At 29.4% G+C, this 12,805-nt stretch overlaps 1 protein-coding gene across 1 annotated transcript in view; it reads right to left on the bottom strand.

Annotated features, from left to right (window-relative positions):
• Positions 1-8,593: 8,593 nt before the first annotated feature.
• LOC130444709 (protein turtle homolog A-like) overlaps positions 8,594-12,805 on the bottom strand; it is a 175,754-nt gene continuing 171,542 nt past the window's right edge. The window contains exon 11 of the mRNA XM_056779984.1: positions 8,594-9,207. Coding sequence (XP_056635962.1) covers positions 9,118-9,207 — 90 coding nt within the window. The 3' untranslated portion in view covers positions 8,594-9,117. The remainder of the gene's footprint in view (positions 9,208-12,805) is intronic.

A 12,805-nucleotide genomic window follows, 5' to 3' on the forward strand; every position in this document is an offset into this window, starting at 1 on the left:
ATGTATGATACTGCAGTTTCTCTTATTGTCTCCTTGTAATCTTTGTAAATAAATAAACGCACGTATTTAATCACTGCGCGTCACTCTATACCTACTAAGATGTGACCCTCTCTGCTTCTATTCTAGTCGTTTCTATCTTGATTATAAACATAATAGGTTACAATGGGACATGGTGATAAATAATTAATTTGATTTATAAACAGGCGGAGCAAAGGGATCAGCTCTCATACAATTATTCATAACGTTTTTTATCTGCAGTAATAATTGCATGTTTAACACTCCTCATTCATTTTATTTTTATTTAATTTATTCTACAATACTGACAAGTTTGTATATTATGGAGTAGGAAACAGTTTTCAAAACAAATTTTGATAATTTTCTAAAAATATGACACTACGTAAGGTAGTGTAGAAGCCAGGTGAAAAAAAATTTGAAATACTGCGTAACAGAAGCATATAACATTATCAAATATCTATTTCGGATACATGGCAACAATACAACTATACCTTTATTTGATGTTTCTGAATATCTAAATCCTAGTTATTTGAGAAATGAAATTATTTCGTTGGGTTTTCACATAAAAATTCACTTCTATACCTCCCTTTGTAGTTCTAGGAAATAATGAAATATGACAAATTATATGACGAACCAAAAATTATGCCTGTAACAGTTGGAAAATATTATTAATGAAAAACTTTTCCACACAAAATATTTAAGTCAAAATCTTATTGTCAAGTTAACAGATAATTTTAATAAACAAATACAAAATAAACGACAATTTGGCCATTTTAAACTAACTAAACGTTTAACCAGAAAGAAATTTATTGAAATATATAAGTAGAGCTTTTTATTTACATATTTACAGGTGTTACTCAAAAACTATGAAAAATTATACTGTAACATGCAAGTGATACAAAAGTTATATTAGAATAATTTTTTTTGAGATGCATTAATTCTTTTTATTTTTTTGGAAAAAGATATGAGGCATCGATATCAAGTGTTATAGCAAAATTTGTGATGAAGATATAGAGATAATAGGCTCCAGCTAACAAATATTCCATTCATTTTCGTAGAATTGGAAATATAAATTATATATAATAATATATAATAAGTATTTAATCCTTTTAAAAAAATTCAGTTAACTAGAGAGAAAATTTCTCTGCTCTCGTACCTAAATAAAATAAATAACAATATTTCGAGTCATCATATTTCACAAAAAAATTAGTAATTATTGGTTATATACTGATACGATTTTTTTAAGAAATAAGAAGTTCAGTTCAAGCTAAAATACTAAATAATAAATTAAGAGATTCACATAGGCTAAACAATTAGAAAATATATTATGAAGTCATACGATAAATACAAAATCATGGAATAACAAAAATCATACAATTAATAATTATGAAAAAGCAAAAATCCTTGAAATTGGGCCAAAAAGATGATTCTTTGAAACAGTTCATATCGAAAAAAATGAGGAATTTCGAAATGGTTGTAAAGATCATAACAATTTAAATAAGGTTTAGAATTTCCTTTTATAAATTTAGGAGTATTTTAAATTTATTTTTAATTCAATGTCATGTTATATACTAACCAAAGCTTCAATGATCTTTTATACCAACAATGGATATATGTAGGACCTAAAACTGTTGCAAACCTGTTTTGGTTGGGTTTGGTGTGAATGTGAGTTTGGGACAAAAATATTTAGGTTGGTATTACACTCGTTATTTGCAAACCAGAAACCCGCTATCTCAAATTTCGAATCTACAATAACTTCAAGAATTAGTTAATTTCTTTCGATATTTGTTATCTCTTTGCAAATAAATTTATCAGCAGAATTTTTGTGTTATATATTTTTGTTCTCAAAATAATTCAGTCTACTAAACATTATTTGAGTTCGTAGATTGGGAATATTGAGTTTTCATAAAAAATATTAAAATAAAAAAATATGAAATAGTATATTTTGTGTAAACAATCATTAGAAATAGTTTGCAACATAACATTGAAATAAGATTATCAAAATAGAATATAAATTTAACAACTGTGTACATCCATTTTGATCAAACTCCTTCTACTAATAAAAATCGAAGTAATTTGGCTTTAACACACTTTTCAAAATCGATATCCGGATACCAAACAATCTCGCCTGTTATGTTTGCCTAGCCTAAGTGATATTAGCTGCCGTAAAGCTTCTTTGGAATGAATGAATCACAATTACACCATATTCTTTAAGTTATATACTTTTTGTACAATTGCATGTTTTAGGTGATCCATAAAAAATTGCTACAACTGGTTTCGTTACAGTAGCAATATTTCTTTTAATAAAAAATTCCCATGGACCACTCTGTCAAACAATGAAAGGAATGTCTTCAATTATAAATATTTACAATAAAGTATCTGAACATGCCTTCCTGGATCCACAGGCACATATCTTTAAGTATACTTAGTGCTTATAGAAATTATTCAATCCGAGAAAATTTGTTCAGATAAATCACATGCCTTTTTTATCAACATACATTTTGTTTAATTATGTCAAAAAAACATTGGACGGACATCCAACATTTATATCTTGATGTAGAGCAAGTTTATGAAATATGAGTAGCACAATAAACAAAATTCAGTTAGAGATGAGAGTATGTGATAATATCCAGCATCACAAATCAAATATATCACAAGGCTATACGCTTTTCTACATGTCTATGCCTCATGTATGAAGCCAAAGGACCCACCACCTCTAAACCCTTGTATTATAACTCCAAGTTTGCAGAATCGTTTAGTGAATGTTAAGATCCCAACTACTTATTATTTTGTTGAAGAAAAATCTGCTAACACTGTTTATGGATTTCAAATTCATATCCTTTTATGATATCAATTTATTTGTATTATTTCACAGCTTCCCCTACAAGAAATCTGCTAAATAGGGCATACGAATTTCCAATATTTTACTTTCATATCAGTTTATATACAAATAGTCAACTAAATTAAACATTCTTTTTATTTTCAATTAATTCATTATAGAGTTTGCTTTAAGTTGTTATTAACTACATCATATTATAACGATTATTTTGAAAAAAATAATCAAAAGTGATTAATAAAGCAGACCGATTGAAGAAGAAAATCTCAAAGCAACAGCAATGTTCACCGGGTTTCCTATGCAAAATGGACAAATTTAAATTATGATTGCTTCCACAACCACTATATACTCCCGATCTGGTAACAGTGATTACTAAAAAATGCTCCAAAGACGCATTGCTCAATAGAAGCCTATTCTGAAGACAAGGAAAGAATAGTTAAAATGATTGTATCGCTCTCTAAGGAAATTGTCTTCAAGAATAAAATTAAATTTGAATAAAAAAATTATTTCTCATAGTATAATCGTTCAATTAGAACATTTTACACATAAATTAGGCAATAGAAAGAATTGAATAACGTGTCTTCAAAATGAAAATTTTTGAGATAACTAGATGTTAACTTATTTTGGTACTTGTGCTACTCTAATGTGAGTGATACTAAGTATATATGAAAAATTATGTGTATGGTATAAAATGTATAATAAGAAACAGTCATATAAACATATTCCTAAATTTTATTGACAAAAGCTTAAGGCTGATTGGTAGCCTTTTCATGAAATACGAGCAACATTTCTTTTAGTATATTAAAAGTAACAATAAGACTGATCTGGGTTTGTTGACATCTTGCAATGCATTAGTGAACCAATATTTAATTGAAAGTATAATTTTAACAAAATAATGTGATGAGAGAAATCTTTTTTTCTTTCAATTTTCATTAAAATTCTTTAATACTAATGTCTGAGGTACTTACGAACTAACAAGCGTTATAGTTTTTATAGCTTCTTCATTTAAAACTCCATATAAATATTAATAAAGTATGTGTTTTATTATTTGCTTTAGAAATCTGAACATATTTCAATTAACAAGATCAGTAATCCCAGGTAAACACATATCATAGAAGACCAGATAGGGTATTCTTCTTTCCCCTGTATGGCTTTTGCACCATGATTACAAAGCTCACGAATAATCTGGATTGTTTTTGATGTTCTAGGTTATTACGAGTATAGTTATGTTGAAGAAATGTTTGCATAAGGTTCGTATTGGGTCTTGATGAGCGTATGAGAGGAGGCACAGGCACAGGACTTTTAGAACGATTTAAAAATTTTGAGTAGACAGTTATAAACTATGATTTTTGTTACGAACATTGATTTATGTAAAAAAGAAGAAAGAGAAAGTGTTGGCTAAATAAATGATTTATTGTTTTCTTATTAGCGGATCATCCTGTAATATATAGTTTCTGATTTATAAATGAAATTGAATGCAATGTAATTAGGATTACTTTTTCTTAGTCCTCGACAAAATCTGAATTCCATTTATATTATCAGTAATATAGAGCTAGTAATACTATGCAAATTTTAGGGTGAATATATTCATATGACCTGAAATTAATTTGGTTAGTTATATATTATTTCACACATGAATGAATCGACATTACAGCTAAATACAAAACATAATTTCTATATACAAATAGACATATATTATAACTTGTTCAAAACTCCATACAGTACATAAAATGAACACCTAAAAATAATTCAAAATGAGGAGTTTTGAACATGTTTTATACAAACATTGTCAAAATTCGGATTGAGACTGCTATAATCACAGTCCTATAATTGTCTTAGCTTGAATTTAAACGCTATAATAAACTAAAAATCAATTTTAACATTTATAAAATACAATTATAAAATTTTTATACAATAAGAAAATTATTACCGTTTCTAACATTCATTCATACTCTTATAGTAGACAAATTTCCAAATATACGAGGCGTCCTTCAAAAGTTTTTTTTAAATCTAAAAAGTGACCAAAGAGAAAATTTTAAACGGGACAGTAATATTTGACATATATAAACTATTAACTGGATAGTTGGTCCTAGTCTACGAAGATATTTAGGAAGTTTTTTTATAAACACACAATATACGAGGGGTTATTATTCTTTCATTATAAAGGGTGATCAATATTTAAATTTGAAATGCGACAGTATTTAACATATTTATAATACGAGGTCGGTTTTTCTCAACCTTCGATAGGCTATATAAATCGAAGACAGGTTCATATAAAACAATAATTTTATAACCAAAAGATTGGTACACTTTCGGTTACTTTTCGACATAATCACCGAAGAGATTGAGATGTTTGTCATATCTGTGGACAAGCTTCTCAATACTTCACAATAACAATACAATCGAAAACAGACCTTTAAACTTCTGGAAATTCCGTAGGCAAAGCAGTAATGGTGAATCTGCGGTTTTCTTTAACCATTCTGTCAACTTGTTGAACCTGAAAGGACAGATTTGCGCTCTTGGCTCCTTTCATCATGCATATTATTACGGCCATTTTTAAACCTTCGACACCATCACTCATGAAATTTTCGCCATATACACGACTCATTCTCCGATGCAGAACTATTGCCTTCAGCATGTAGAAAACGAATCACACTTGGCGGGAGCATCAATAATGGCGGAAATGTTTACGTGACTGTAGCACAACGCCGATTGACGTCTGGATGTCAACAATAGCGGAGGGTTTAGTGCGAGAGCTTCGCAGTCACCTACAGCGCATACCCGCGTTCTTCTGCCCGTTTAACGTCAGCATGGAGCAATCGGAGGTTGAAAAAAAAACGGCTCTCGTAACGATAACTATTAACTAGTTTAGTATACGAACATGTTTTATGAAGCTTTTGAGTAGAGATACAATATATACGACGTTCATTTTTTAAGCACCATTTTACGACTTCTTCGGTGATTGTTGCATGGTTAAAATGTTTCTTTTGTCAAGATGACAATCAGTAATCCCAACGACTGTGAAGTACGTTCAGTTATTCTCTTTTTAGATAAAAAAAAATTCCTCTTGATAGAATTCATCGGTAGAGTATTGAAATTATTCGTTGAAGTTGAAAAGAATGATGGAAACATGTGTAAAGGGTGTTAAGGAAGGACAAATGTTCATGTTGCAAAACAATCTAGATGGGTACGTGTCATGAATACTTGATAACAAAGTTGATGATGAAATTTGTTGAAACACTATTTACGAGCTTAATCAGTAGTCTATCAAATTGCGACGCTTACAAAGTAACTGGTTTAACAGTCAGGCGAGAGAGTTCTTTGATGATGTTATCCAAAAGTTGATGCTACGGCTCGACAAATGTTAGATTTTATTAATTACGTTGAAATGTGAAATGTTCTTATTATAGTTTGCAATATATTTTTAAAAAGTGATTATTTTATGATCACAATCTTGATTCTATAACACATGCGTCTGTATTTTGAGGCATATTGCGAAATAGGCCTGAAGAGCCTGATTATTTTTCTATTGGTTAGGTATTGTTGCGAAATCACATTGAGTATTTGAATTTTGGCGATTTTCTAGTTAAGAATTCGTCATTCACATACTAGAGTTCGGTTAATAGAAGTATTAGTATTTCAACAGATGCGAGAAACGAGAGCTCGAATTAGTAAGTAGTGCATTTGAAACACCAATTAGTTGTGTATAGTGAATTGTGTAAATTAGATAGAAAAAACATTGAAATATGTTCAAATTTTCTTGTTCTCATTATTTTCAAGAAAATATCATATGCGATTTCCCTACTTAATTTTTGGAAAAAAATTTACTTTCTTCGGAATTGCTATGATAATAGATTGGAATAGAAATTCATGGTTAAAAATAATCTTTTTTATATAGAAAATAATATATAATCAAATATTATTATAAATTAGGATAAGTTTGAACGAGAGGTAATATTTCAGTTCTCTATCAATAGAAAAATCTCTTTTTCCTGGTCAATTATTGGAAATATATTGAACTATATTGAACAACGTTTATATTGTAATAAAGAAATATGAGAAAAAAATTCATCTTGTGGAAACAAGTGTCATTATTTCGAAAAAGAAATTTATTAACTTCTATACAAAAAAGAGTAAAGAATTTACGGTAGTAAATTCAAACAGGGGCTCCCATTGTGGAGTTTCTTGAATTTAAACATTTCTTGAAATAAATATTCAAATTAACGTGAATGCAAATAAGTTAAAAATTTAACAGTGAAATCGAATACAATTATTAATATTTCAAAACATTTTTAATTGATCAAAATTAAATTTCATCCAAATGATTACGTGATAACAAGTCATAGATATGTAGTAACATTTTGAATGAGACAACTTATATTTTTAGTTCCTTTACATGAAGCCTCAAATAAACTTCTTGAAATGAAATCTTTTGATATAAATAGTTAGAAATTTGTGGTTTTAGTTCTAAATTTGCGAAATAACGTCGAAATCACTGACGATTACACAATTTCGATCCAGGAACACTTGATCTAGTCTTTCTAGAAGAAGAAACATAACAATTTAATCTACAATAAACTGGAATGTAATTAGTAGAGTGTATTTCATGAATTACATAGTTTGGTATGATTTCACAACGATATATTTAAGTGATTCAACGTTGTGGAATATTATTGTGGTCAATTGATAGAATATTTGAAAACGTTTGCTACTATGATTCTCTATCTGTCTTTCTTTCTCTGGTCATATAGTAGTTGAGTGGATTAGAGAAAAACAAGATGAATCAGAACATTGGTGAAACTTCTTGTGATTTATGAAAAGCCCTTCCTTCACTTGGCGATATTGGAAACTATTCACGGATAACTTGAAGATTGTTATTTATTCTTCTTTCATTGGAAGTGCGATAGAATCAATAGGATTCCAATTTGGATTAATTTTGTGGTTTATTATTAATATTGAATGTTTTTTCTTTGATGGTTGCCATGTTTGGTTGATTCCAATTCCAATCAGTCTTTTAGAGGCTTAGTATTTAGTGGATCATTAGGAAGATCAGCTTTATTAATGTTTTTCAGCAGTACAGCGATCTGTAGGTTAAAATCTTTGAATAACCATGTCGTCACAAAGTAGTATGATGTCTTCTAATCCTTTATTTCTTTTTTGCCAACAATGGCAAAACACGTTTCTTTTCAGTTTTGGTTTCTGGTACCGTTACAACAAAGATCTTCTACACGTGTAATTAACTACAAGTTCATACACCATATTTGTTCATTGAAAACGTTTAATGTTGTGCCTAATCAATAAGTTTTAGGATATTACCTCTGGATAAGAAATTGGATATTTTTGGATGGTACCCTTTTCACTCTTACCTTGAAACCTCACAACATTTGTGAATTTTACAAATACACAGAGCTTGGGGAACATTTTTCACTTAGATCATCAAAGTATCCCAACAACATAGTTTCGTTAATGTTTTCCTAGCAACCACTTCAAAATTCATATTTTTTGTTTTATGAGACTTTTCTCGTTAACATTAACGTGGTTTTTCCAGCTACCTAAACAATTTCCTTGTGAATTTCAAAATCTTATTCCATATTTGATTTTTGAGTTTTTTGATGACTTTGAAACATTTTAATAAATATCTTCCTAGCAACAAAAGTGCTGGCAATAATAATGTAAAGGTAAAGTAAAAGTAATAAATCTATTATTCAAAACGAATTGTTATGACATGAAAGTAAGTTTACTTACCTATAAGTTTTATATTGGTTATTTATTTTTAATGTAAATACTAATTATAAAAAAAGTTTGACATAGTTAAAAAACAGTTATAGAAGATGTAGTTGAGAATTCTTCAAAGACACTTACAAATTCTTGAAAAATCGATTTCTTTAGGACGTATCAAAAAAGTTGTTGTTCATATGCCTAATAAAAATCATTTTAATTATAGATAGACTAAGATTTCTATATCCTTTTATTAATACAATGAATGATGAGTAAAAGTACGAGTTCAAATTATTAAATATATTTATTATTATTCAATTTTTGGATTGAATTCAATTGACACGAGGTAATACATTAAAATTCTTTTATTTAAAAATACAAACTTTTAAACAACGCCCTGTTAGATAAGATGGAACATAAATTTATATAATAAAACATTTTTGTAAATAAACACTTACTAATGAGACGGTAACATCTATTAAGTCATCATAACAATTACATTTTTTTATAAATATACCAGTTCTTCTGAATTACTTAATTTAACTAGGTCAAAAACGAGTTGCTGTGACTGTTCGAGGTAAAGTAGAGGTTATCGTTGGCGTTCTGGAGCTGTTGATATCCATCAGCGATTGAAGAGCCTGAAAATGGAAATATAAATGTCACTTATATACAAAAAACATTCCTTAATAAATTTGAATTTCTGGAACTGTTGGTGATATTCACTGAACGCACTGCTTATGCTACCACTACATCAATACTCAGTTAACTGTCTAATCTTCTGCCAGGTAGTTTTTACTTTTGGTGTAGCTATGAATAGATGGTTCAACTATTATTTGATACAAGTTGGTTCACAATATGTGCTATTCAAAAATCCTCATTGATGATAGGTTGTACAATTGTAACATATAACGGCATAGTCATAATTTTGAATGAAATCTACGACAAGCAACATTTCATTAAAAAGTACTAAGGAACATCCATTTAGCGAACATATTAATGAAAAATCTCTCGTTTGACTTTTCAAATTAGATCCATATTTTGCAACATTACCTCTTTTAAAGTATCAAACACTCCTATTTAAGATATCTTCACAGAAAGGAAAATCTGAAGGTGTGAGATCCAGTAATCGAGTACGATGACTAATCCACAATTCGTCATTTAAATACTGTCTAATTGCAATGAGACAGAGGGAAAGAGAACCAGTTTGCTTCTTGACATACTCAGATTTTAGGCAACTTGTTATTCTGAATTCGGTGATCGGATATTCATATATTAGTGTTGGAATTAAAACAAATAAAGTTAAATAAAATTTATATCCCAAAATAGGTTTTCTCTATACCTTTAAAAAGTAACGCTTGTCGTAGGACTCCAGTTAAATTTATTGATTGATCATCTGTTACGATTACGTCATCTATTACAACTAATAAGCCGTTTCAATATTCAGTTTACAAAACGGAAAGGGATTTCTGAATTATTATAGACACAGTCTGAGATTGGGTTCCCATCTTATTTCCTTAAATCATTTGCATATAGGTGAAATCCAAGAAATCGTGATCAACACCCTTCAAGCTAAATTCCGAATATTCGGGACCATTTTAAATTATGAAATTGGATGTCCCAAATTAACGCTACATTTAAATTTGCCGCCATTTATGCAGTAAAATGTTGACAACCCCAAAAAAACGACAGCTGACAGTTTAGGTTTAGAAAAAATGGAGCTTTACACGATAGATCAACGTGTCTTCATTATTGAACAATATTTCATAAATAATGAAAGATTGGCAGCGGTAGTTCGAAAATTTAATACAACATATGGTCGGAATAGTGTTTCTGTGTGTTGAGATGTGATGAGATTAATTGACAAATTTCGGGAGAAAGGATCCGTTGGAGATGCAAAACACACTGGTCGTCCAAAAACCACTGTTCCAAATGTCAAAATCAAAGCAGTGCGTGAGAGTATTGATGACAATCTAGGAACCTCAAATCGGCGTCGTGGACAAATTTCAAGAAGCGTATACTCACTAAACATCTGCGCCTACATGCTTATAAAATTCTATTAATACAATAACTGAAGCCTAAAGACTATACACAGCGAAGAGATTTTGTTGCATGGATTATTGAGCATCAACTAATGGATGAGTTTTCAAGCAAAATCATCTTAAGCAACGAAGCACATTTTTACCTTGACATGTAGTTTATATATATATATATATATATATATATATATATATATATATATATATATATATATATCTGTTTAAGCTACAATTCTTATTTTCGTGTCTCGAGCAATTGCTATGGGTCCGATTTGGTTCAAAATTAGCATACATGGCTTTTTTGGCGGCGGATTGATGTTATTAGAGTTTGGTTGAAAACAAATGAATATTTCGAGGGGTCGCAGTTCAAAAAAAGTGGTTTTTGACTTTTGCTCACCTCTGCAAGTCAAACAAAAAGCGACTGAAAAATGAAATTTCACATGTAGGTTCAATTAGTTGCGAGATGATTTCCTGTTTAAGGTCGAAACTTTCCATTTCCACCCCTCTCCATTTCATGGTCATTTTTGTTATATTTTCTTATTTTTTGACCAGAAAAAGTTTAACTAGAGGGTTCGAACTTCGCATGCAAGTAGGGGTGATGTTGAAGAATTGTCTTTCTCAAGTTCAAAGTTTTCTTCTTCAGTTCTTCTAGCACAAAACGCCGGAAATCATTTTGATCGTTGTAATTGTTGAACTGGACCGCCTCCTATTTAATGAATAATACGAGTATGATCGTTGCTAGGGTGATTTTTTTACTTCCCATTTTCGAAATTTTTTCTTTGTTGTCAATTGGAATTGAACAAGAGGGTTCGAGACCACCGGGTCTATTGAAATTATAAATTTTCCTTCGAGAGAGAGAGAGAGTTAACTTGTGAAATGAAAAGTTATTGCGGAATAGCAAATTTTCCATATAAAGAAATAAGATTGAGAATTGATATCATTTCCAAGAAATTCATTTTATGGAAAGATTTGTTTGTGTATTAGTTCTTCATTCGACGAAAAATTCGACTTTCGTGATGGAGTTCTGCTGCTCACGGCTTTTTTTTATTCAAATTGGATGGTATTGATGTGGCCAATATGTGGTTCCAACAAGACGGCGCCACATGCCATACAGCCCATGAATCACTTTGATTACTTCTATATACTTTATGATTCAATGGGGTACTTGCATAGCTTGAGCAAAAAATAGTTTTTGATAGTTTATAACAACTTTTATTATAATTTTTAATTCTTTGATCAATATTTATAGAGAAAAAAATAATTAAACATTCAAAAATTTTGTAGGTAGTTCAAATATTTCATTATAAAATAGACAATGAACATATGGTACAAAGTAAATACGACAGTTATTCTCTCGGTTAATCTAAAATAAGCGTTATTATTAAACTTTGATCAATCTGAAAAATGGTATAAAAATCGTGTTTTGTGCCAAAATGTGAAAATACCACGACTAAAACACTGAAAAGTTTTTTTTATGTGGCCAAGAAATTCCAATGTACAATAAAAATTGTTTGAAAGTGTTGATTGTTATGACGATCCTGCAAGTTGTAATTATTTTTATTGCAAGGATCATTTTTATGTAAGAAAGATTCAAATTTAACTTATTTTTATATTTTATAGCAATTAAGTTTATTATGCTTTCAATTTTTAACGTGATTATGTAATATTGTGAAAACTTGATACATAACTAATAAATAAAAACTGTATTATAACAGCACACGCTGCGTTGACGTTAACGATAGCCTCGTGATCATCAAGCAGATGCTTGCAATTTTTGCAATTTTCAATTAAATATTCAGGTTTTATTATTTCATACTATCGAAAAATTACTATAAAAAGACTGAAGACTGTGTTTTCTATTTAATTCATATCTTGTGTTGATTTTGTTACACTCTAAATTTCGAGAAATGAAAAGAATATAAATGTGAAAATTTGTAGTTAAAACATGTGCTCTTTAAAATTTCATGAGATCAGCAAGCTTTTGTAGAACTAGATTTAAGGAGAGAGCATGTGTGATTAGTTGATAAAATTGAAATTTGATTTATTAGATTGATAAACGTGTGAATGGTTGCATACTCAATTAGTTTGTTTTTGAGAAAATATTGTAATCCAAACATCATATTTTTAATCAGTATTCAAATTTATAGTTCTACATAAAATTATTGTGTATATAAGTTATCCAAATATCAAAATGGCTTAA

Source organism: Diorhabda sublineata, chromosome 5 (genome assembly GCF_026230105.1).
Source record: "Diorhabda sublineata isolate icDioSubl1.1 chromosome 5, icDioSubl1.1, whole genome shotgun sequence".
NCBI lineage: Eukaryota > Metazoa > Arthropoda > Insecta > Coleoptera > Chrysomelidae > Diorhabda > Diorhabda sublineata.